General features: G+C 44.8%; 1 protein-coding gene across 1 annotated transcript in view; it reads left to right on the top strand.

The window, feature by feature from the left end:
* LOC119854771 (meiosis 1 associated protein) overlaps positions 1 to 27389 on the top strand; it is a 70726-nt gene that overhangs the window by 5333 nt on the left and 38004 nt on the right. The window contains 1 exon segment of the mRNA XM_043512946.1: positions 22525 to 22696. Within this exon segment, the coding sequence (XP_043368881.1) occupies positions 22525 to 22696 (172 nt within the window).

Below are 27389 nucleotides of genomic sequence, written 5' to 3'. Positions count from 1 at the left end.
TCTCCTGCTGGGAATAGCTCATCTTAAATGATCACTCTCCTTACAGTGTGTATGGTAACACCCATTGTTTCATTTTCTCTGTATATAAATCTCCACTGTATTTTCCACTGAATGCATCCAATTAAGTGAGCTGTCGCTTACGAAAGCTTATGCTTAAAGAAAAATAATAACAGAACAAGCAAACTAGGATCTGGTCCAAGAGGTGACTGTAGCTGAATTGCTCAGTAATAGCTACCATACTGAAAATTAAACATCCTTGTAGTGGGGGAAATGCCAGAGAAACCCACCACAGTAGCATTTAACTTCAAAGGGAGAACTACACAAAAGCAGAGCTGTCCCTACCCATATGCAAAGTACGCAGCTGCATAGGGCACCAGGAAATTTGGGGTAAAATTTCCTGGTGCCCTGCGCAGCTGTGGGCTGTTCCAGCCCCTGCCCCGCCTCTTCCCCATGGTCTCCCCACTCCACCCCTTCCCCAAATCCCCTGCCTCTGCTCCGCCCCAGCTCTGACTTCCCTGAAGACTGCAGCAGGGTTGGGTCTGCACTCTCTGGTGGTGGGGAAGTGCAGTGACCTGGCCCCAGTCTCACCACTGGTGAGTGCTGGGGGGCGGTTCCCCCCACCCAAGCCTGCTCCTGCCCCCCTGGAGGCCTGGCCTGCCCCCCTCCACCGCCCCCCACACACACTTGGGGGGGGAGGGGGCTGTGTAGGGCCCCTGAATAGCTAGGGACAGCCCTGTACAAAAGTGAGGAAACTCTTTTTAAATGAAAATTAAAAAGGAACAGTCAAGAAGGTGAAATGCTTTCAAACAGCATGGAAACTTATTTAAAAACACCATAATATAGGCTCAAACTAAATGTATACCCCAAATTATAAAAAAAAGCACAACAGTGAAAGGACTAAAACATGCCATGATAGTTTAACAGAGGCAAAGAGGCATCCTTTAAAAATTGGAAGTCAGATCCCACTGAGAAAAACGGAAAGGAGAAAAATAAAATGCTGGCAACTTAAGAGTATAAATTAGGCAGGCCAAAAAACAATTTGAAGAGCAACTAGTTAGACACACAAAAAAACCCAGCATTTTTTAAAAATTGTATCGGAAGCAGAAAGCCCGTCAAACAACCCCTGGGGCCACAGTACAATCAAGGTGCTAATAAGGCACTCAAGGAAGACAAGACTGTTGCAGAGAAGATAAATGAATTTTTTTTTTTTTTTTGGATAGGAGAGGAGAAGATCCCCACATCCAAGCTTTTTTTTAATAATATATAAAGGTGACAAATCTGAGGAACTCTCCCAGATTGAGGTTTCAATTGAAGAGGTTTTGGAATTAAAAAAAAGTAATAAGTCACCAGGACCAGATAGTATTAACCCAAGAGCTCTTAAGGAACTCAGATATGAATTGTAGAACTGTTGTATGTAACCTATCATTCAAATCAGCTTCTGTACCAGATGACTGGAGGGTAACTAATGTAATGCACATTTTTTAAAAAAGGCTCCAGAGTCAAACCTAGCAATTACAGGTTGATAAGGCTGACTTCTGTACCGGGCAAATTGGTTGAAACTATTGGTAAACAGCAGAATTATCAGACAGATTGATAAAGATGGTATGTTAGGGAAGAGCCAGCATGGTTTTGTAAATGGAAATCATGCCTCAGCAATCTATTAGAACTATTTGAGGGTGTCAACAAGCATGTGGACAAAGGTGATCCAGTGGATATACTATACTTGGACTTTCAGAAAGCTTTTGACAAGGTCCCACACCAAAGTCTCTTAAGCAAAGTAAGCAGTCATGGGATAAAAGGGAAAGTCTTCTCATGGATCAGTAACTGGTTAAAAGACAGGTTTCAGATTAGCAGCTGTGTTAGTCTGTATCCGCAAAAAGAAAAGGAGTACTTGTGGCACCTTAGAGACTAATAAATGTATTTGAGCATAAGCTTTTGTGAGCTGTATGCTCAAATAAATTTGTTAGTCTCTAAGCCCTGGTCTACACTAGGCGTTGAGGTCGAATTTAGCAGCATTAAATCGATGTAACCCAGCGCCCATCCTCATGACGAAGCCCTTTTTTTCGACTTAAAGGGCGCCTAACATCTATTTCTTTACTCCATCCCCGACAAAGGGATTAGGGCTGAAATCAGTTTTTCTGGGTCGAATTTGGGGTACTGTGGATGCAATTAGATGGTATTGGCCACTGGGAGCTATCCCAGAGTGCTCCATTGTGACCGCTGTGGACAGCGCTCTCAACTCAGATGCACTGACCAGGTAGACAGGAAAAGGCCCGCGAACTTTTGAATTTCAATTTCCTGTTTGGCCAGTGTGGCAAGCTGCAGATGACCATGCAGAGCTCATCAGCAGAGGTGACCATGATGGAGTCCCAGAATCGCAAGAGAGCTCCAGCATGGACCGAACGGGAGGTACGGGATCTGATCGCTGCATGGGGAGAGGAATCCGTGCTATCAGAACTACATTCCAGTTTTCGAAATGCCAAAACATTTGTGAAAATCTCCCAGGGCATGAACGACAGAGGCCGTAACAGGGACCCGAAGCAGTGCCACGTGAAACTTAAGGAGCTGAGGCAAGCCTACCAGAAAGGCGAATGGCCGCTCTGGGTCAGAGCCCCAAACATGCCACTTCTATGATGAACTGCATGCCATTTTAGGGGTTCAGCCACCACTACCTCAGCCATGTTGTTTGACTCCTTCAATGGAGATGGAGGCAACATGGAAGCAGGTTTTGGGGACAAGAAAGACGATGAGGAGAAGATTGTAGATAGCTCACAGCAAACAAGTGGAGAAACCAGTTTTCCGGACAGCCGGGAACTGTTTCTCACCCTGAACCTGGAGCCAGTACCCTCCGAACCCACCTAAGGCTGCCTCCCAGACCCATCAGGCGGAGAAGGGACCTCTGGTGAGTGTACCTTTTAAAATACTATACAAGGTTTAAAAGCCAGCATGTTTAATGATTAATTTGCCCTAGCATTCGTGGCTCTCCTGGATATACTCCCAAAACCTTTGCAAAAGGTTTCTGGGGAAGGCAGCCTTATTTCGTCCACCATGGTAGGACACTTTACCACTCCAGGCCAGTAGCACATATGCGGGAATCATTGTAGAACAAAGCATTGCAGTGTATGTTTGCTGGCACTCAAACAACATCTGTTCTTTATCTCTCTGTATTAACCTCAGGAGAGTGATATCATTCATGGTCACCTGGTTGAAATAGGGGAATTTTATTCAGGGGACATTCAGAGGTGCCTGTTCCTGCTAGGCTGTTTGCCTATGGCTGAACAGAAATGTTCCCCGCTGTTAGCCATGCGGTGGGGGGAGGCAAAATGTGACCTTGTAACGAAAGCACATGTGCTATGTATGTAATGTTAACAGTAAGGTTTACCGTGAAAGAGTGTACCCATTGTTCTATAAAATGTGTCTTTTCAAATACCACTGTCCCTTTTTTTTCCCCTCCACCAGCTGCATGTGTTTCAAGGATCAGAGGATCTTCTCCTTCCCAGAGGCTAGCAAAGATTAGAAGGCGAAAAAAAAATGCACTCTATGAAATGTTCTGAGCTCATACTGTCCTCCCACACTGACAGAGCACAGATGAATGTCAGAGTGCAGGAAAGCACAAAAATGACCGGGAGGAGAGGTGGTGGGCTGAAGCGGAAAGGTGGTGGCAGCATGATGAGAGGAGGCAGGATTCAATGCTGAGGCTGCTGGAGGATCAAACTAATATGCTCCAGCGTATGGTTGAGCTACAGGAAAGGGAGCAGGAACACAGACCGCCGCTACAGCTGCTGGGTAACCAACTGCCCTCCTCCCCAAGTTCCTCCTCACCCAGATGCCCAAGAACACGGTGGGGGGAACCTCGGGCAATCCTCTGGGGTGGAGTGGCTGGGTGGCCAAAGTAACAGAAGGCTGGCATTTAATAAGTTTTAAACTTTTAAAGTGCTTTGTGGCCTTGTCCTTCCCTCCTCCACCACCCCTCCTGGGCTACCTTGGTAATTATCCCCCTATTTGTATGATGAATTAATAAAGAATGCATGAATGAAGCAACAATGACTTTATTGCCTCTCCAAGCGGTGATCGAAAGGAGGTGGGGAGGGTGGTTAGCTTACAGGGAAGTAGAGTGAACCAAGGGGCGGGGGATTTCCAGCAAGGAGAAACAAACAGAACTTTCACACCGTAGCCTGGCCAGTCATGAAACTGTTTTTCAAAGCTTCTCTGATGCGCACTGCACCCTCCTGTGCTCTTCTAACCGCCCTCATGTCTGGCTGTGTGTAACCAGCAGCCAGACACTTTGCCTCAACCTCCCACCCCACCATAAACGTCTTCCCCCTTACTTTCACAGATATTGTGGAGCACACAGCAAACAGTAATAACAGTGGGAATGTTGGTTTCGCTGAGGTCTAACCGAGTCAATAAACTGCACCAGTGCACTTTTAAATGTCCAAATGCACATTTTACCACCATTCTGCACTTGCTCAGCCTATAGTTGAACAGCTCCTGACTACTCTCCAGGCTGCCCATGTATGGCTTCATGAGCCATGGCATTAAGGGATAGGCTGGGTCCCCAAGGATAACTATAGGCATTTCAACATCCCCAACGGTTATTTTCTGGTCTGGGAAGAAGGTCCCTTCCTGCAGCTTTTGAAACAGACCAGAGTTCCTGAAGATGCAAGCATCATGTACCTTTCCCGGCCATCCCACATTGATGTTGGTGAAACGTCCCTTGTGATCCACCAGTGTTTGCAGCGCTATTGAAAAGTACCCCTTGCAGTTTATGTACTTGCTGGCTTGGTGCTCCGGTGCCAAGATAGGGATATGGGTTCCATCTATGGCCCCACCACAGTTAGGGAATCCCATTGCAGCAAAGCCATCCACTATGACCTGCACATTTCCCAGGGTCACTACCCTTGATATTAGCAGATCTTTGATTGCGTTGGCTACTTGCATCACAGCAGCACCCACAGTAGATTTGCCCATTCCAAATTGATTCCTGACTGACCAGGAGCTGTCTAGCATTGCAAGCTTCCACAGGGCTATTGCCACTCACTTTTCAACTGTGAGGGCTGCTCTCATCTTGGTATTCTTGCACCTCAGGGCAGGGGAAAGCAAGTCAAAGTTCCATGAAAGTGCCCTTATGCATGCGAAAGTTTTGCAGCCACTGGGAATCATCCCAGACCCGCAACATTATGTGGTCCCACCAGTCTGTGCTTGTTTCCTGAGCCCAGAATCGGCGTTCCACCTCATGAACCTGCCTCATTAGCACCATGATGCCCACATTAGCAGGGCCCTGCTTTGAGAGAAGTCTGTGTCCATGTCCTCATCACTCTCGTCACCGCGCTGACTTTGTCTACTTGCCCAGTTTCACTTTGCCAGGTTCTGGTGCTGCATATACTGCTGGATAATGTGTGTGGTGTTTAATGTGCTCCTAATTGCCAAAGTGATCTGAGCGGGCTCCATGCTTGCCGTGGTATGGCGTCTGCACAGGTAACTCAAGAAAAAAAGGTGCAAAACAATTGTCTGCCCTTGCTTTTACGGAGGGAGGGAGGGAACGGGGGCCTGACGATATGTACCCAGAACCACCTGCGACAATGTTTTAGCCACATCAGGCACTGGGATTTCTACACAGAATTCAAATGGGCAGTAGAGACTGTGGGAACTGTGGGATAACTACCCACAGTGCAAAGCTCCAGAAGTCGATGGTTGCCTCGGTACTGTGGACACAGTCCACCAACTACATGCATTGAGAGCATTTGTATGGGGACACACACAGTTGACTGTATAAAAACGCTTTCTACAAAACCAACTTCTATAAATTTGACCTAATTTCCTAGTGTAGACATACCCTAAGGTGCCACAAGTACTTCTTTTTGGTTAGAAGACAGGAAACAAATTATAGGAATAAATGGTTAGTTTTTAGAATGGAGAGAGGTAAACAGTGGGATCCTCCAAGCATCTGTACTGGGACCAGTCCTATTCAACATATTCATCAATGATTTGGGAAAGGGGGAGAACAGGGAGTTGGCACTATTTCCAGATGATACAAAACTACTCAAAGATAGTTAAATCCAAAGCTGAATGCAAGACTTAAAGAGGGATCTCGCTACACTGAGTGACTGGGCAACAACAAAAAAAAATCTTGCACATGAAATTCAGTGTCGATAAGTGCAAAGTAATGCACATTGGAAAACATAACCCCCACTATACATACAAAATGATGGAGTATAAATTAGCTGTTAGCACTCAGGAAGGATTTTGGTGTCATCGTGGATTAGTTAAGAACATAAGAACGGCCATATTGGGTCAGACCAAAGGTCCATCTAGCCCAGTATCCTGTCTTCCAACAGTGACCAATGCCAGGTGCCCCAGAGGGAATGAACAGAACAGGTAATCATCAAGTGATCCATTCCTTGTCACCCATTCCCAGCTTCTGGCAAACGGAGGCTAGGAACACCATCCCTGCCCATCCTGGCTAATAGCCAATGATGGACCTATCCTCCATGAAAACATCCACTTAACCTGCAACAGCAGTCAAAACAAGCTAACAGAAGGTTAGGAATCATTAGGAAATGGATAGCTAAAACAGAAAATAATTCCACTATATAAATCCATTTTATGCCCACACCTTGAATACTGCATGCAGTTCTGGTTGCCTCATCTCAGAAAAGATATATTAGAATTGGAAAAGGTACAGAGAAGGGCAAACCTGATTAGGGGTATGAAGGAGTTCCATGTAAGGAGAGATTAAAAAGACTGGGACAGTTCATTTTAGAAGAACGAACTGAGGGGAGGAAATATGTTCAGTAAATAAAACTTTCTCTCTTACATAAGACAAGAATTAGGGGTCATCCTATAATAGGCAGCCAGTTTAAACACAAACAGAAGTACTTTTTCCACACAACACACACTCTGGACCTCATTACCAGAGGATATTGTGAATGTCAACAATATAACTGGGTTCAAAAAGTTATTAGATAAGTTCATGGAGGACAGGTCCATTAATGGCTATGTCATAAATATAAAGGGAAGGGTAAACACCTTTAAAATCCCTCCTGACCAGATGAAAAACCCTTTCACCTGTAAAGGGTTAAGAAGCTAGGATAACCTCACTGGCACCTGACCAAAATGACCAATGAGGAGACAAGATATTTTCAAAGCTGAGGGGACAAAAACAAAGGCTGTCTCTGTCATGTTTTTGCTGGGAACAGAAAAGGAATGGAGTCTTAGAACTTAGTAAGTAATCTAGCTAGATACGTGTTAGATTCTGTTTTGTTGAAATGGCTGATAAAATAGCTGTGCTGAATGGAATGTATATTCCTGTTTTTGTGTCTTTTTGTAACTTAAGCTTTTACCTAGAGGGATTCTCTGTTTTGAATCCGATTACCCTGTAAGGTATTTACCATCCTGATTTTACAGAGGCGATTCTTTTACTTTTTTTCTTCAGTTAAAATTCTTCTTTTAAGAATCTGATTGCTTTTTCATTGTTCTTAAGATCCAAGGGTTTGGGTCTGTGGTCACGTATGCAAATTGGTGAGGATTTTTAATCAAGCCTTCCCCAGGAAAGGGGATGTAGGGTTTGGGGCAGATTTTTGGGGGGGAAAAGACGTTTCCAAGTGGGCTCTTTCCCTGTTGCATCTGTTAGACGCTTGCTGGTGGCAGCAATAAAGTCCAAGGGCAAAAAGATAAAATAGTTTGTACCTTGGGGAAGTTTTAACCTAAGCTGGTAAAAATAAGCTTAGGGGGTTTTCATGCAGATCCCCACATCTGTATCCTAGAGTTCAGAGTGGGTAAGGAACCTTGACATGGTGGCAGAGCGGTGGGATTAACTTGTAATTAGAGATTTTTTTTGAACCAGAAGAACAGATTTTAAAAGGAAATATTTTTTCCTTTGGGCTGCTGGAAAGCAGGTTTTAAGCTGAAAGCAGTTATAGGGGTTTTTTGTCTCTGTTTGGGGGCAAGAGCAGAGACAAAAGGGAATCATCTTCTGTGAGCTGGAGTTCTCTACCTAAAGGCAGGGTAGCTAACCTCCTGCAGGGAAATTCACAAGTCTTCACAGACCTGAAGAATTTTTTTTTTTTTAAAACAAAAACACACACACACACACACACACACACACACCCCTAAGAGCAACTAGAGGGGTTATCTATTTGTCTGGAGACAAAGGTGTTTGTGTTTGTTTTTTTTAAGGATTTTTCTGTAGGCTGACAATCACTATCAGAGAACATAGGTATCTGATTACAGCACAGCAAAATTTTACAAACCAAGTTTTTTTGTTTTATTTCTAACTCTCTGATGTAAAGTTAGTTAAAAACAGAGAGGCAAACATGACAGAGCCCAAAACAGAAACAGCCAAAGAGGCTGCCCACAGGAGAGCTATGGAGGCAAGGGACAAAGAACTGGAGGAGAAGGAAAAAGAGGAAGCATGCACTGGAGATGGAGAAGGCAAAGACTCAGCAGAATATACCAACAAACCCTAGCAATCCTTCTCCAGATACTACTTCCCATCCCAGAAAGTTCCCCACCTACAAGGCAGGCGATGATACCGAGGCCTTCTTAGAAAACTTCAAAAGGGCCTGCCTTGGGTACAGCATCTCTACAGACCAATACATGGTAGAGCTTAGGCCGCAGCTCAGTGGACCCTTAGCTGAGGTGGTGGCTGAAATGCCTAAGGAACACATGAACAAGTATGAACGGTTTAAAACCAAGGCGAGAATCAGAATGGGGCTAACACCCGAGCATTCCCATCAGTGGTTCAGAACCCTAAGGTGGAAACCAGACATGTCATTTACCCGACATGCCTACCACATTGTGAAACATTGGGATGCCTGGATATCAGGAGCAAGTGTTACATCTCCAGAAGATTTGCCCCTTCCTAAAGCAAATGGAGCAGTTCTTAGAGGGTGTTCCTGAGGAAATAGAAAGATACATCCTAGATGGGAAGGCCAAAACTGTAATCAAGGCAGGGGAGATTGGAGCCAAATGGGTGGAGGTGGCAGAAAAGAAAAAAATGGTTGCCGTTGGAGCGGATACCAGAAGGGACAACCTCAGACCACACACTACTACCGGGGGCAGCCCAAGGCCCCAACTACCCCCCAAGAAACCCTCCAGCCACCTTATCGTCCCACCACACCGTTCTCCAGCAACCCACCTTGCCCCAGTGACCCGTCAGCTGGACAATGTTTTAAATGTAACGAGCCGGGGCATGTAAAGGCCAGCTGCCCCAAGAATCCCAACAGATTACAGTTCATTGCACCGGAATCACACCAGAGGTCCTCAGACCCAGATACCTCCCAGATACCCTCGGAGCAGAGGGAAACTGTGAGTGTGGGTGGGAAGAAGGTCACCATGTGGAGGGACACCAGAGCACAAGTGTCTGCTATCCATGGTTCCTTAGTGGACCCCAATTTAATCAACACAGAGATCCAAGTGATGATTCAACCCTTCACGTCAAACTCTTTCAATTTGCCTACAGCCAAGTTGCCCGTCCAGTACAAGGGCTGGTCAGTAATGTGGACTTTTGCAGTCTGATGATTATTCCATCCCCATGCTGTTGGGGAAAGACTTGGCCAAACATGTGAAGCTAGCCAAGAGGGTGGGAATGGTCACGCGCAGCCAGGCTAAACAAGCCATTACGCCTAGCTCTGTTCCAGAAACTTCTACCAGGACCCGGTCAGAGGTGATGGACCCGGACACCAGGTCAATGTCTGCAACAGCGGTAGTGGGTCCAGTCCCAGAACCGGAACTGACGGAACAACTGGCACCAGACCCATTGCCAGCACTGAATCCAGTACTTGCAACCCCAACACCAGAGGGCCCACCAAACCTGAACCAACAGCAGCCGATAATCCTACACAAGAGGCTCAGCTGGAGCCTGAACCCCAACATCGTGCACCAGTGAAGAGTGGTTCACAGTCAACGGAAACAGCCCCATCCCCTACATCACTTCCAGAGGGACCAAGCCTAGGTCCACACTCCAATGAGGAACTGATGTCTCCAGCATCAAGGGAACAGTTTGAGACCGAACAGGAAGCAGATGAAAACCTCCAGAGAGCTTGGATGGCAGCATGGAGCAACCCACCACCTCTCAGCTTTTCTAATGAATCCTGGTTTGTTGTAGAAAGAGGACTTTTATACAAGGAAACTCTTTCTGGTGGACATCAGGAAGACTGGCATCCTCAGAGACAATTTGTAGTTCCAACTAAGTACTGGGTCAAGCTCTTGAGCTTAGCCCACGATCATCCTAGTGGTCATGCTGGGGTGAACAGGACCAAAGACCGTTTGGGGAGGTCATTCCACTGGGAGGGAATGGGCAAGGATGTTTCTACCCATGTCTGGTCTTGTGAGGTATGCCAAAAAGTGGGAAAATCCCAAGACCAGGTCAAAGCCCCTCTCCAGCCACTCCCCATCATTGAAGTTCCATTTCAGGGAGTAGCTGTGGATATTCTGGGTCCTTTTCCAAAAAAGACACCCAGAGGAAAGCACTACATACTGACTTTCATGGATTTTTGCCACCCGATGGCCAGAAGCAGTAGCTCTAAGCAACACCAGGGCTAAAAGTGTATGCCAGGCACTAGCAGACATTTTTGCCAAGGTAGGTTGGCCCTCCAACATCCCCACAGATGCAGGAACTAATTTCCTGGCAGGAACTATGGAAAGCCTTCGGGAAGCTCATGGGGTAAATCACTTGGTTGCCACTCCTTACCACCATCAAACAGATGGCATGGTGGAGAAGCTTAATGGAACTTTGGGGGCCATGATACGTAAATGAGCACTCCAATGATTGGGACCTAGTGTTGCAGCAGTTGCTCTTTGCCTACAGAGCTGTACCACATCCCAATTTAGGGTTTTCACCATTGAACTTGTATATGGCCGTGAGGTTAAGGGGCCATTACAGTTGGTGAAGCAGCAGTGGGGGGGGGGGGGGGTTTACACCTTCTCCAGGAACTAACATTCTGGACTTTGTAACCAACCTACAAAACACCGTCTGAACCTCTCTAGCCTTTGCTAAAGAAAATCTACAGGATGCTCAAAAAGAACAAAAAGCCTGGTATGATAAACATGCCAGAAAGCATTCCTTCAAAGTAGGAGACCAGGTCATGGTCTTAAAGGCGCTCCAGGCCCATAAAATGGAAGCGTCATGGGAAGGGCCATTCACAGTCCAGGAGTGCCTGGGAGCTGTTAATTATCTCAAAGCATTCCCCACCTCAAACTGAAAGCCTAAGGTGTACCATATTAATTCTCTAAAACCCTTTTATTCCAGAGAATTAAAGGTTTGTCAGTATACAGCCCAGGGAGGAGATGATGCTGAGTGGCCTGCAGGTGTCTACTACAAAGGGAAAAGTGCTGGTAGCGTGGAAGAGGTGAACCTCTCCATGATCCTTGGGCATATGCAGCGACAGCAGATCAAGCAGCTGTGCACTAGGTATGCACTGATGTTCTCAGCCACCCCAGGACTGACTGAATGGGCATACCACTCCTTTGACATGGGTAATGCTCACCCAATTAAAGTTCAACCTTACCAGATGTCTCCTCAAGCTAAAACTGCTATAGAATGGGAGATCCAGAATATGTTACAGATGGGTGCAATCTGCCCCTCTGGCAGTGCATGGGCATCTCCAGTGGTTCTAGTTCCCAAATCAGATGGGGAGATATGTTTTTGCGTGGACTACCATAAGCTAAATGCTGTAACTCTCCCAGACAACTATCCAATGCCACGCACAGATGAACTATTAGCGAAACTGGGATGGGCCCAGTTCATCTCTACCTTGGACTTAACCAAGGGGTACTGGCAGGTACCGCTAGATGAATCCGCCAAGGAAAGGTCAGCCTTCATCACACATGTCAGGCTGTAGGAATTTAATGTTCTCCCTTTTCGGGCTGCGGAATGCACCCGCCACCTTCCAAAGACTTTTAGATGGTCTCCTAGCGGGATTAGGAGAATATGCAGTCGCCTATCTTGACGATGTGGCCATATTTTCGGATTCCTTGGAAAACACCTGGAACATCTACAAAAAGTTTTTGAGCGCATAAGGGAGGCAGGACTAACTGTTAAGGCTAAGAAATGTCAAATAGGCCTCAGAGTGACTTACCCTGGACACCAGGTGTGTCAAGGAACTATCAACCCCCTACAGGCCAAAGTGGATGCTATCCAAAAGTGGCCTGTCCCAAAGTCAAAGAAACAGGTTCAATCCTTCTTAGGCTTGGCAGGTTATTTCAGGTGATTTGTACCGCAATACAGCCAAATCGCCACCCCACTGACAGACCTAACCAAAAAGAAACAGCCAAATGCTATTCAGTGGACCGAAGAGCGTCAGAAGGCCTTTACCAGCTTAAAGCGACACTCATGTCTGACCCTGTACTAAGGGCCCCAGACTTTGACAAACCCTTCCTAGTAACCACAGATGCGTCTGAGCATGGTGTGGGAGCAGTTTTAATGCAGGAAGAACTGGATCAAGAATTCCACCCTGTAGCGTTTCTCAGCAAGAAGTTACCTGAGAGGGAAAGCAACTGGTCAGTCAGTGAAAAAGAATGTTATGCCATTGTCTATGCTCTGGAAAAGCTACGCCCATATGTTTGGGGACGGCGTTTCCATCTGCAAACTGACCATGCTGTGCTACAGTGGCTTCATACTGCCACAAGAAATAAACTTATTTGGTGGAGTTTACCTCTCCAAGATTTTGATTTCGACATGCAACACATCTCAGGAGCTTTTAACAAAGTGGCTGATGCACTCTCCTGTGAAAGTTTCCCAGAATCAATGGTTAAAATCATCCTTGAGATGTGGAAAATATTGTTAGTCTTTATATACTTGGTAGTATATTTAGAAGTGCATGTGTCTTATTCACTCTGTTTTTTCCTAGTGCTCCAGGAAGAAATCACAGCCAATGTTTCACCCTATCTGTGATTTGGGAGGCATGTCAAATATAAAGGGAAGGGTAAACACCTTTAAAATCCCTCCTGGCCAGAGGAAAAGCCCTTTCACCTGTAAAGAGTTAAGAAGCTAGGATAACCTCGCTGGCACCTGACCAAAGTGACCAGTGAGGAGACAAGATATTTTCAAAGCGGTGGGGGGGGGGGGAAAAGAGAACAAAGGCTCTGTCTGTGTGATGCTTTTGCTGGGAACAGAAAAGTAATCTAGCTAGATATGTGTTAAATGCTGTTTTGTTGAAATGGCTGATAAAATAGCTGTGCTGAATGGAATGTATATTCCTGTGTGTGTCTTTTTGTAACTTAAGGTTTTGCCTAGAGGGATTCTCTGTTTTGAATCCGATTACCCTGTAAGGTATTTACCATCCTGATTTTACAGAGGTGATTCTTTTACTTTTTTTCTTCAGTTAAAATTCTTCTTTTAAGAATCTGATTGCTTTTTCATTGTTCTTAAGATCCAAGGGTTTGGGTCTGTAGTCACCTATGCAAATTGGTGAGGATTTTTATCAAGCCTTCCCCAGGAAAGGGGGTGTAGGGTTTGGGGCGAATTTTGGGGGGGAAAGACGTTTCCAAGCGGGCTCTTTCCCTGTTATATATCTGTTAGACGCTTGGTGGTGGCAGCAATAAAGTCCAAGGGCAAAAGTAAAATAGTTTGTACCTTGGGGAAGTTTTAACCTAAGAGGGTAAAAATAAGTTTAGGGGGTTTTCATGCAGGTCCCCACATCTGTATCCTAGAGTTCAGAGTGGGGAAGGAACCTTGACAGGCTATTAGCCAAGATGGACAAGGACACAAACCCATATCCTTAAATCTCCAATTGCCAGAAACTGAGACTAGACAACAGGGAATGGATCACTCAAAGTTGCCCTGTTCTGTTCATTCCCTCTGAAGCATCGGACATCAGCCACTGTTAGAGACAAGACAATAGATGGACCATTGATCTGAACCAGTATGGCCATTCTTATGTTCTAACTTCCCATCTAACTTGCAGTCAGCTAGCTTCCAGGTTCTTTTTATTGCCTCTGCCCCATTTAGCTTTCCTCCCCTCCCCTGCTTCCTTTATTTAGAAAACAAGTACTGTGTTGGGATAGAGTACTCTTTAAACATGGTATTGTGAACCTAAATGTGGAAATGTGCATACATAAACATCTTTACTCCAATTAGAAAATGATTGTGCCAAGCACGTCAAAGACTCAAGTCTCCCAATAAGAACAAAAGGAGATTGGGGACAAATACAATGGTGTTTTGTTTGATTTGGAGCTTTGGGATTAAGAACTAATCCAGTGTTCGTTCTAGGTATTCACTAGTCTGGGCCCACTAACCCAAAGCTGCACAACGTTACAGATTAAAGCCCCTAGCACATTAATTGCAGTTTAACATAATTTACTTTACAAGAGAAGGTCTTTGGAGTGAGCACATAAAGCTTTGACCTGGTTTTTAACAAAGCAGAGGTTGAAAAAAAAAAAAATTCTAACAGAGTTTCCTCAAACTGGGGCCTGCAGAGGCTTACTGGGACTCTCCAAATTCCTGGATCTCCCTCTAAAACGTGTGATTTAATAAAAACTCACTTGGTCTGTGCAGAAGGAATTTTTTCTGCCAAAACGTGAAGTGTTATTTAGGTCCAGAGTCTGACATTTACTGATACTGAGCAGCATCACACGCCTCAACCTCGACCCCACTGACGTTAGTGGAGACTCCCCAGACTGAGTAGTGAGTACCATTACTCACATTGAGTAGCATCAGAATCTAGCTCTACATTTAATGTTAATGGTCTTTAGCTGCAGAAAACTGGAGAAGCACTTTTGTTATTGGTTTCGATAATACTCAGTCCTGCCATGAGTGCAGGGGACTGGACTAGATGACCTCTTGAGGTCCCTTCCAGTCCTATGATTGTGCCCGACTCCACGGTGGCTTCCAAAACAGATCACAATTTGGTTCCATGGGCTAATGGAGACTGAAGGCCAAATTCAAAAGTTAGTCTAGGAGTTTAAACTGATGTAAATAACTTTTGCTGGCCACTCAGTGTACATTTAGCAGCAATTTAGACATACTATGGGCCAGATTTTACTACAGTTCACTCACTGGGTATGTCTACAGTAGAGACTTTGTTCCTATTGTAGTTTAATTGACTTATTTGTAAATGCTACTCTAGACATTCCACAAATTCTAGGACTCCCTACTACAATTAACCTCAACCAGCTAAATCAAGGCAAAAGTTTTTAGCTTCTGTCTACATTAGGGAAAGGTCACGATTGGGTTCATGTGTTAGATAACCTTGAACATGGGCAGCATGTATAATAGGCTGGGGAAGGCTGTGCCTCCCCAAAGAGCCTTGCATGGTCCTGCCCCAAGGCCCTCCTCTTGCAACTAGTTGGCCCCAGCCCAGGCAGGCTGCTCCTCTTCCACATCCACAAGGCTAGGGGGCTCTTGGGCAACCCAGGACTGCGGGGGGAGGGGCAGGGCACGTGGCTCTGGGCTTCAGGGGGTGAAGAGGGTGGGAGGAGTGGGCCAGGTTGGGAGCTGCCCCCTGAGCACATGGTTTACCCACCACCCTCAATGATGAAACAACATATAAAATGCCTATCATCTTGGTAATTAAGTATTATATCCTTTATATATCGCCCTGTAGCAATATCACACACACCGGTTCGGTGCCTCCTGCTGGTCATCTGGGAATTAGCTTTTTTCCAGTCCCAGAGCGCCTTCTGCCTGGCCAGTGTCTCACCTGCCTCAAGCCCCTGTGTCCTTCACCTCAGAGTTCTGCCACAGCAGTACCCCCATACTCTGGGTCTCCCCTCCCAGGGGAGCCCCCTCCCCCTAAGGCCACCTTGTCTCAGTGGCTACTGCCAGTCATCATCTAGCCCCCTCTCACTAGGGCAAATTGCAGTCTGAAATAGCCACTCATCATCGGCAAGAGGGTTGGACCAGCTGCCTCTACCTATCCTCAGGCCATACCTCTGTAACTCCAGTACCTGCTTTGGCATTACCCCAGGCCAGAGCTCACAGATTCACATATACTAAGGTCAGAATGGTCCCTTCTGACCATCTAGTCTGACCTCCTGCACAGAATCTCACCCACCCTCTCCTATGAAAAACCTCACCTATGTCTGAGCTATTGAAGTCCTCAAATCATGGTTTAAAGACTTCAAGGAGCAGAGAAGCCTCCCTCAAGTCACCCATACCCCCTGCTACAGAGGAAGGCGAAAAACCTCCAGGACCTCTCCAATCTGCCCTGGAGGAAAATTCCTTCCTGACACCAAATATGGTGATCAGCTAAACCCTGAGCATATAGGCAAGATTCACCTGCCAGATACTACAGAAAATTCTTTCCTGGGTAACTCAGATCCCACTCCATCTAACATCCCATCACAGGCCATTAGGCCTATTTACCATGAATATTTAATTACCAAAATCACGTTATCCCATCATACCATCTCCTCCTTAAACTTATTGAGTTTAATCTTAAAGCCAGATAGATCTTTTGCCCAAACTGCTTCCCTTGGAAGGCTATTCCAAAACTTCACTCCTCTGATGGTTAGAAACCTTCATCTAATTTCAAGTCTAAACTTCCTGGTGGCCAGTTTATATCCATTTGTTCTTGTGTCCACATTGGTACTGAGCTTAAATAATTCCTCTCCCTCTCCGTTATTTATCCCTCTGATATATTTGTAGAGAGCAATCATATCTCCCCTCAACCTTCTTTTGGTTAGGTTAAACAAGCCAAGCTCCTTAAGTCTCCTTTCATAAGACAAGTTTTCCATTCCTCGGATCATCCTAGTAGCCCTTCTCTGTACCTGCTCCAGTTTGAATTCATACTTTTTAAACATGGGAGACCAGAACTGCACACAATATTCTAGGTGAGGTCTCACCAGTGCCTTGTATAATGGTACTAAAACCTCCTTATCTCTACTGGAAATGCCTCTCCTGATGCATCCCAAAACCGCATTAGCTTTTTTCACAGCCATATCACATTGGCAGCTCATAGTCATCCTATGATCAACCAATAGTCCAAGGTTCTTCTCCTCTTCCGTTACTTCTAATTGATGCGTCCCCAACTTATAACTAAAATTCTTGTTGTTAGTCCCTAAATGCGTAACCTTACACTTCTCACTATTAAATTTCATCCTATTACTATTACTCCAGTTTACAAAGTCATCCAGATCTTCCTGTATAATATCCCAATCCTTCTCCAAATTGGCAATACCTCCCAGGTTTGTATCATCTGAAAACTTTATTAGCACACTCCCACTTTTTGTGCTAAGGTCAGTAATAAAAAGATTAAATAAGATTGGTCCCAAAACCGATCCCTGAGGAACTCCACTGGTAACCTCCCTCCAGCCTGACAGTTCGCCTTTCAGTAGGACCCGTTGCAGTCTCCCCTTTAACAATTCCTTATCCACCTTTTGATGTTCATATTGATACCCATCTTCTCCAATTTAACTAATAATTCCCCATGTGGCGCGGTATCAAATGCCGTACTGAAATCTAGGTAAATTAGATCTACTGCGTTTCCTTTATCTAAAAAAATCTGTTACTTTTTCAAAAAAGGAGATCAGGTTGGTTTGGCACGATCTACCTTTTGTAAAACCATGTTGTATTTTGTCCCATTTACCATTGACTTCAATGTCCTTAATTTCTCCTTCAAAATTTTTTCTAGGACCTTGCATACTACAGATGTCAAACTAACAGGCCTGTAGTTACCCGGATCACTTTTTTTCCTCTTTCTTAAAAATAGGAACTATATTAGCAATTCTCCAATCATTCGGTACTACTCCTGAGTTTACAGATTCATTAAAAATTCTTGCTAATGGGCTTGCAATTTCAGGTGCCAATTCCTTTAATATTCTTGGATGAAGATTATCTGGGCCCCCCGATTTAGTCCCATTAAGCTGTTTCAGTTTCGCTTCTACCTCAGATATGGAAATATCTACCTCCATATCCTCATTCCCATTTGTCATGCTACCATTATCCCCAAGATCCTCTTTAGCCTTATTAAAGACTGAGGCAAAGTATTTGTTTAGATATTGGACCATGCCTAGATTATCTTTAACCTCCACTCCATCCTCAATGTTTAGCGGCCCCACTTCTTTCTTAGTTTTCTTCTTATTTATACGGCTATAGAACCTTTTACTATTGAATCATAGAATATCAGGGTTGGAAGGGACCCCAGAAGGTCATCTAGTCCAACCCCCTGCTCAAAGCAGGACCAAGTCCCAGTTAAATCATCCTAACCAGGGCTTTGTCAAGCCTGACCTTAAAAACCTCTAAGGAAGGAGATTCTACCACCTCCCTAGGTAACGCATTCCAGTGTTTCACCACCCTCTTAGTGAAAAAGTTTTTCCTAATATCCAATCTAAACCTCCCCCATTGCAACTTGAGACCATTACTCCTCGTTCTGTCATCTGCTACCATTGAGAACAGTCTAGAGCCATCCTCTTTGAAACCCCCTTTCAGGTAGTTGAAAGCAGCTATCAAATCCCCCCTCATTCTTCTCTTCTGCAGACTAAACAATCCCAGCTCCCTCAGCCTCTCCTCGTAAGTCATGTGCTCTAGACCCCTAATCATTTTTGTTGCCCTTCGCTGTACTCTTTCCAATTTATCCACATCCTTCTTGTAGTGTGGGGCCCAAAACTGGACACAGTACTCCGGATGAGGCCTCACCAGTGTCGAATAGAGGGGAACGATCACGTCCCTCGATCTGCTCGCTATGCCCCTACTTATACATCCCAAAATGCCATTGGCCTTCTTGGCAACAAGGGCACACTGCTGACTCATATCCAGCTTCTCGTCAACTGTCACCCCTAGGTCCTTTTCCGCAGAACTGCTGCCGAGCCATTCGGTCCCTAGTCTGTAGCGGTGCATTGGATTCTTCCATCCTAAGTGCAGGACCCTGCACTTATCCTTATTGAACCTCATTAGATTTCTTTTGGCCCAATCGTCCAATTTGTCTAGGTCCTTCTGTATCCTATCCCTCCCCTCCAGCGTATCTACCACTCCTCCCAGTTTAGTATCATCCGCAAATTTGCTGAGAGTGCAATCCACACCATCCTCCAGATCATTTATGAAGATATTGAACAAAACGGGCCCCAGGACCGACCCCTGGGGCACTCCACTTGACACCGGCTGCCAACTAGACATGGAGCCATTGATCACTACCCGTTGAGCCCGACAATCTAGCCAGCTTTCTACCCACCTTATAGTGCATTCATCCAGCCCATACTTCCTTAACTTGCTGACAAGAATGCTGTGGGAGACCGTGTCAAAAGCTTTGCTAAAGTCAAGAATTGGTTTTAATTCTCTTTGCAAGGTCCAATTTGACTCGACTTTTAGCCTGTCTCACTTTATCCCTACATGTTCTGACCTCAATTAGGTATCTTTCCTTGCTGATCCCTCCCATCTTCCACTCCCTGTATGCTTTCTGCTTCTTCTTAATCTAAGATGCTTGCTCATCCAGCTTGGTCTACAACTCCTTCCTATGAATTTTTTCCCCTTTCTTGGGATACAGGCTTCCGATAGCTTCTGCAGCTTTGATTTAAAGCAATCCCAGGCCTCCTCTACCTTTAGATACATAAGTTCTTCAGTCCAATCCACTTCCCTAACTAATTTCCTTAATTTTTGAAAGTCAGCCCTTTTGAAATTAAAAACTCTAGTTGCAAATTTTTTTTTGTTAATCTTTCCATTCAGTTTGAACTGAATTAGCTCATGATCACTTGAGCCAAGATTGTCCCCTACAACCATTTCTTCTATGAGGTCCTCGCTACTCACCAAAATTAAATCTAAAATGGCATCCCCTCTAGTCGGTTCAGCAACTACTTGATGAAGGAATCCATCAGCTATCGCATCTAGGAAAATCTGAGCCCTATTATTATTATTAGCACTGGTCCTCCAGTTTATATCTGGGAAGTTAAAGTCTCCCATGATCACGCAGTTTCCATTAGTATTTACTTGATTAAAAACATTAAAAAGGGCTCTATCCATATCCAAATTAGATCCCGGAGGTCTATAGCACACCCCAAGCACTATCATAGGAGAGGCTTTACTAGTTATCTTCCCCAATGTAATTTTTGCCCAGACGGACTCCGTCTTTATCCATTGCATTGCTTCTTATTTCTTTACATTCTATCTCATCATTTATATACAATGCTACTCCACCACCTTTACCTTTGTTTCTGTCTTTCCTAAACAGCACATACCCTTCAATACCTGTAGTCCAGTCATGACTACTATTCCACCATGTTTCTGTTATCCCTATAATATCTGGTTTCACTTCCTGCACCAGTAGCTCTAGTTTCTCCATTTTGTTACCTAGGCTCCTCGCATTGGTGTATAAACATCTTAATTTTTGCTGTTTGGCCTTGCTCACATTTTGTACCCTATTAGGCACAGTCATTCTACAGCCAGTATAACCTATTAGACTAGTATCCACATGGCCCTCGCTCCTTATATACATTCTCCTACCCACAGCTGTATCCTTTCTTACTTCCTCTTCTTCCATCTCAATGCTAAAATCTGGCGTGCAGATTACCTGGACATCTCCCAACCATCTCCCCCAAATTCCTAGTTTAAAGCTCTCTTTATCAGTTGTGCCAGCCTTGATCATAGAAGTCTATTTCCTTCCCTATTCAGATGAAGTCCATCCCGAGAGAACGGTCCTCTGTCCGTGAATGCCTCCCAGTGGCCATACATCCCAAAGCCCTCCTTATAGCACCACTGCCTAAGCCATCTGTTGACAGTCAATCTTGGGCAACAAAGGTGTGACTTCTCTAGGAACAGGAAGGATCCCACTAAAGATCACCTGAGCCTCAATTTCCTTACACGTCTTCCCCAGCCTAGCATAGTCTCCCTTAATACTTTCCAGCGAGAATCTAGCCGTATCATTTGTTCCCACATGAAGGATAATTAGGGGATTCTTTCCCGCTCCCTTTAGGATCCTTTTCAACCTCAGGTCTACATCCTGTATCTTAGCACCCGGAAGACAGCACACCCTTCTATTCTCTGGATCAGCTCTCGTTACAGGCCTGTCTCTTCTTCTCAATAAAGAGTCCCCTATCACATAGGCCTGCCTTTTCCTGGTGACAGTGCTATTCTCCAGTCTCTCCCCTGTTCCCTCTGGCTGCAAGTTCTTTCCATTCCTATTTTCCTTTATAATCCTCTTCAACCCATCCTGTATCCTTCTGGGGCTCATATTTGGTGTAGTCTCCCTTGACTCTTCCGCTTTTCCTATAGGATTAGCCTCTCTTTTCTTCTTCCTTACCCTTCCACCTTCAACAAGTACCTGCTGAGCCCCTTCTTCATTTTCCAACTCCGCAAACCTGTTCCTAAGCTCCATTTCTCCTTCACTAGCCTGTCTTTTCCTCTGCCTGGTCCTTTTAGTCACATGCTTCCACTGACCACTTTCCTCACTCAGTCTCCCCTCAAAATTCCCCAGCCCTGCTTCCATCTGTGAGTCTGAGCTTTTCCCTTCAGATACCTCATGTCTTTGCTCCATCATCTGCTCAAACCCCTTCCTAAACTCAACCAGACTTTTCACCTGCATCTCCAAACCTCAGATCTTTTCCTCCATCAGCTCTATCAGACAGCATTTCATGCAAAAAAACTCTTACCAGGTCCCCCCTCCAGGATCATGTACATACCACAGCTTCCACATCCAGTCATCCTCAATGTGTCTTCCACTACAGGAGTCACTCCCACAGCTGCCTCCGTATCTGTCATCGCCTTCCCACCTAAGTGCTGTTAATCTGGGAAACACAAGTCACACCAAAAAGACCCCCCCCCCAGCAAAAGCAAACCTCAAACAAGCACCACAATACAAACTCCCCTTACAAACTCCCACTCAAACTCCCCTGTTTACAGCTCTGTTTCCTAGCTCCTGTGCCGCTGCTCCCCAGCTCCTCTTGTCTTTCCCCAGCCCAGCTCTGCATCAGGTACCCCCTTTTCTCCCAGTCATCCACATCCCTCCAAAGCTGGAGAGAGACTGACTCAGGTCCTGGCTCACAGCCCTTTTATAGGGCCAGCTGTGGCCTGATTGGGCATGGTCCCACATATGACTGCTTCCCTAATCAGCCTAGCTTTTTCCACCAGAGCAGGTAACTGCCCTGCTACACACCCGTACGTGAGACAAAACACAAGCAGTTGTAGTGGGATGCAGCTGCGGGAGTGATTTGTGCCTCTGGAGCTATATGGATTGACAGACTGATTTAGACAAGTGGTCTATCTAGTCCACTATCCTGTTTACAACAGTAGCTTTTACCAGCTGCCTCCAAGGAAGGCTCAGGAAATTCCACAGCAGTCAGTTAGCCATAGGATAACCTGCCCACAGGGGAAAAAACAAAACAAAAAAAACTTCCTCCCAGCCCCTAATTGACTCATGTCCTGAAGCAAGAGGGTTTATAGTTCTCCCAAAACTCTACCTATCCCCAGGCTACACCACTTTTAAAAATCTTTACAATAACTTTGGATAGTCTTGTGATCCGTATCACGGTCCAGTCCTTTTTAAACCCTGTAACCCTGGGGCAATGTGTTCTACAACCAAACTGCGTTGTGTGAAAAATAATCGTTATTGCATTTTAAATGTCTTCTCTTTAATTTCATTGAATACTGTTTTGCAGCAAGTAAAAGGGAGCTTTCCTCGGCTTCAGACCTGCATTTCAGAACTTCGCTCCTTACCAAGAGAAGGCTCTTTCCAACAAAAGGGAGACAGAGTGATGCAGGCTGTGCAGGATGGGCTCCAGCAGTTTAAACAGTACACCAGACATATGCTAGCAGGAGGCTCAGTGAACAGTTCTGTTGAGGCAAGTTTAGTGCTAGGGAGATAGTAATAACCATCAAGAGCAGTCTGTCTGTCTATTTCAGGTGTCAGTCACTGTGGTATCTAAGCATCATGGGAGGAAGTAAGTAGCATAAAACAATTCCAAAAAAAGAGGAATCCCATAGCTTGCTCTGCAGGATGCCCAAGATCTCATGCCACATACAGATTCAAGTTGCTCATGGAATATGGCCCTAGCTGTGAGAGGGAAGTCAACTTGATGACGAGCATTAGCTGATTATTTTAACTTCCCATTTTGTACACTGTTAATCTCCAGGCATCCAAGTCTGGATATTATTTAAAGTTGATTTTATTTCTTATGAAATCATAGTGAAACACATTATGTGTAGCTGCAAACAAGATACTTTTTTATACGACTTCATTGCCAGCCTACACTTACATTCTAGGGTCATGTTCTGCCTATATTCCCTGAATGGAATTTCCACTCGCATCAATGGGACATTTGTGCAAAGATCCTAGTTGTGTCTTAAAGTATGTCCACAATTCATTAAGACATCAATTCAAATGGAAAAGCATTTTATTGTGGGATTAGTTGGCACAGTAGCAAATAATAGGAAAAGCCTACAAAAAAATCATTATTTTAGCACAATCTTTAAATCAATTTTCAGTACAAAAAGCAAATAGGATCAGTATTTGGAAAACAGAAAAACTTTATAGTCAGCATTTCATTCTCTCAGCAGCAGCTTAAGACTTCCGTAGGACTCCTTGTCCCATGCACCCAAACACAGATCCTCTACCATTTTGCATCTATTGTGTCCCCTCTTATTCATTGCCTCTCTAAAGTAAACAGCCCCAGTCCTCTCTCCCTCTATTATATATATATATATATATATATATATATATATATATATATATATGGAAGATTGTTGAAGCATCTAAATGCAAGTCCCATCTCTGAATCCCTTCTATTTCTGTTATATGCTTTTTGAGATGCAGTCACCAGAACTGAACATGTGATCCAAGGAGAGGCTATCCCATTGATTTATATAATGGCATTGAAAATATTATTTCTCTAATAATGCCATAAAAGATATATTTTTTTCTATCCTTGGATGCAGATGTGTAGGTTGTTTTTCATTCTTACATAATTTTACATTCTTTCCCCTCCTACTTTCCCACTCACCCCCATTTGGTGATGAGAGGGTAGGGGGATTTGGGGTGGGAATAAGTGATGGGTTTTAATTTCTGATCATTGTGATTCTGATCTGGGGTATTTATTTCAGTGTTGGAGGGCAATATAGAGTAGGTGTAATTCAGGGAATGACACAATTACCTTCTCTAATTAATTTAACTGCAAATACATGCACAACACAATCTTCCATTGCTGCAGCTGAGGGAATGGGACAGTTAACTACAATATTAAATTATCTACAGGTGTAGGTGGCATATATTCCACTAGATTTACCCTGTTCCTCTGGTTTGTTAAAATTAGTCCACAGTGTGTTGTGCAAGCACACATTACTGTGCAATTTTCACAGAGGATTTCTGGTATACACCATAGTACAAAAAGCTATCCATGTGTATAAGACTAAAAAGACAGTGGCCTACATTTTCAAATGTAATTATTGACTGACTCAGTTTTTGAATGCCCAACTTGAGACATCCTAAAAAGGCCTAATTTTCAGAGGGCAGGTGCTCAGTACTTCTGAAAATCAGGTTCTTTTTCATAAATTCAGAGATTATAAAACCAGAAGGGATCTCTTGTCTGACTTCCTGCATAACAGACCATGGACTTGATTTCATCAAGTGATTCCTGCTTCAAACCCACATTTAGAAAGATATCCAGTTGGTTTAAACACCTCATGTGATGAGGAATGCACCAGACCCCAACACAAATTGTTCTAATAGTTAATTCCCCTCACTGTTCAATTTAACTTTATTTCTACTCTGAATTTTCCTAGCTTCAGCTTCTAGGGATTTGATCTTGTACTGCCTTTTTCTTCTAGATTAAAGAGCCCTCTATTTTTAAGGTATCTCAAGTTAACACCTAAAAAAATCACTATTCACATGAAAAGTTAAGCTTGTATTTTTAGACGTCAATAGAAGTGATACCTATCTGAAGGTTGTGTAATGCCAACAAACCCCGGTTGTCAGCAAGTGGGATTGAACCTCAGACCTCTAAAGCTAAATGCAGGAGTCTCTACTGCAATGGTTCCCAAACTTGTTTCGCCACTTGTGCGGGGAAAGCCCCTGGTGGGCCGGGCTGGTTTGTTTACCTGCCGTATCCGCAGGTTCGGCCGATCACGGCTCCCAGTGGCTGTGGTTCGCTGCTCCAGGCCAATGGGAGCTGCTGGAAGCAGCGCAGGCCGAGGGATGTTCTGGCCGCCGCTCAGGAAGTGTGTGAATTATAGTTGCATATATACCTTCCGTTATAACCTAACTTTTAATTTTCTCTCAGTTTGGCAAACTAACTGTTTGGGCTGAAATAGATTAAGTTTCAGCTCTGCCTCGGGTTGGTTTGTTTTGTTTTTTTTAAATATTAGAGCAAAAACAATTAATCTGTTTTCAAGAACAAGGCTAGTGAAAAACAGGTAGTTTTGCCAATGGCAACAAAATTTTCTACAGGAAGAGCTCTAGTGGCTCCATGGGTTGGAGCATGGATCTCAAATAGTGAGATAGGACTGGGGCCAGAGAGATGGACTTTGCATCCTCATAAAAGTCCATCCAGATATATCCATAATCCTTTGGGAGGGGAGGGGAAGGGAGAGAATCACCATTTGCCAGGGGAGGCCTGCCCACTTGAGAACCAAAAGGGACTTGTGATGGGGTGCACCACTCATCACGTGGCTAGTGCCTCCTCCTGCTATAAGGCCCTCCTGGCTCTCAAGGCCAACACCTCTTCCCATGGGTGCATGCCACTATACTTTCTCTCTCAGGTCTGCATCTCCTCTCTCATCCCAAAACTCGCAGCATCCTCTTCATGACTCAGCCTTCTGGCCAGGTCACTCAGTGTTCCCCCCTTCCAGGTTATATCAAAGTCTTTCCTTCAGCAGTCTTCTCATTCACTGCCTCAAATACCACTCCTTCAGTGGCTGGTGTGGGAACCCAGGCCCACCCTCTATTGCGGGTTCATAGAATCATAGAAGATTAAGGTTGGAAGAGACCTCAGGAGGTCATCTAGTTCAAACCCTTGCTCAAAGCAGGACCAACCTCAACTAAATCATCCCAGCCATGGCTTTGTCAAGCCAGGCTTTAAAAACCTCTAAGGCTGGAGAGTCCACCACCTCCAGTGCTTCACCACCCTCCTAATGAAATAGTTTTTTCCTAATATCCAACCTAGACCTCCCCCACTGCAATTTGAGACCATTGCTCCTTGTTTGTCATCTGCCACCACTGAGAACAGCTTAGCTCTATCCTCTTTGGAATCCCCTTAAGGTAGTTGAAGGCTGCTATTGAATCCCCCCTCACTCTTCTCTTCTGCAGACTAAATAAGCCCAGTTCCCTCAGCCTCTACTCGTAAGTCATGTGCTCCAGCCCCCTAATAATTTGTGTTGCCCTCCGCTGGACTCTCTCCAATTTGTCCACATCCCTTCTGTAGTGTAGGGCCCAAAACTGGATGCAATACTGCAGATGTGGCCTCACCAGTGCCGAATAGAAGGGAATAATCACTTCCCTCAATCTGCTGGCAATGCTCCTACTAATGCAGCTCAATATGCTGTTAGCCTTCTTGGCAACAAGGGCACACTGTTGACTCATATCCAGCTTCTCATTCACTGTAATCCCCAGGTCCTTTTCTGCAGAACTGCCTTTTAGCCAGTCAGTCCCCAGCCTGTAGCCGTGCATGGGATTCTTTCTTCCTAAGTGCAGGACTCTGCACTTGTCCTTGTTGACCCTCATCAGATTTCTTTTGGCCAATCCTCCAATTTGTCTAGGTCACTCTGGACCCTATCCCTATCCTCCAGCATATCTACCTCTTCCCCCAGCTTAGTGTCATCTGCAAACTTGCTGAGGGTGCAATCCATCCCATCATCCAGATCATTAATGAAGATGTTGAACAAAACCGGCCCCAGGACCAACCCCTGGGGCACTCTGTTTGATACCAGCTGCCAACTAGACATCGAGCTATTGAACACTACCCGCTAAGCCCGACAATCTAGCCAGCTTTCTCTCTACATAAAGTCCATTCATCCAATCCATACTTTTTTAACGTGCTGGCAAGAATACTGTGGGAGACTGTATCAAAAGCTTTTCTAAAGTCAAGATATATCACATCCACTGCTTTCTCCGTATCCACAGAGCCAGTTATCTCATCATAGAAGGCAATCAGGTTGGTCAGGCACGACTTGCCCTGGGTGAATCCATGTTGACTGTTCCTGATCACCTTCCTCTCCAAGTGCTTCAAAATGGATTTCTTTAGGACCTGCTCCATGATTTTTCCAGGGATTGAGGTGAGGCTGACCAGTCTGTAGTTCCCTGGATTCTCTTTCTTCCCTTTTTAAAAAATGGGCACTATATTTGCCTTTTTCCAATCATCCAGGACCGCCTCCGATCGCCATGAGTTTTCAAAGGTAATGGCCAATGGCTCTTCAGTCACATCAGCCAACTTCCTCAGCAACCTCAAATGCATTAGATCCAGACCCAATACTTGTGCATGTCCAGCTTTTCTAAATAGCCTTAATCTGTTCTTTCACTACTGAGGGTGGTTTA

This window comes from Dermochelys coriacea, chromosome 4 (assembly GCF_009764565.3).
Source record: "Dermochelys coriacea isolate rDerCor1 chromosome 4, rDerCor1.pri.v4, whole genome shotgun sequence".
Taxonomy (NCBI): Eukaryota; Metazoa; Chordata; order Testudines; family Dermochelyidae; genus Dermochelys; species Dermochelys coriacea.
The sequence above is the reverse complement of the archived record's forward strand: the minus strand, read 5'-3'. Positions and strand labels throughout refer to the sequence as shown.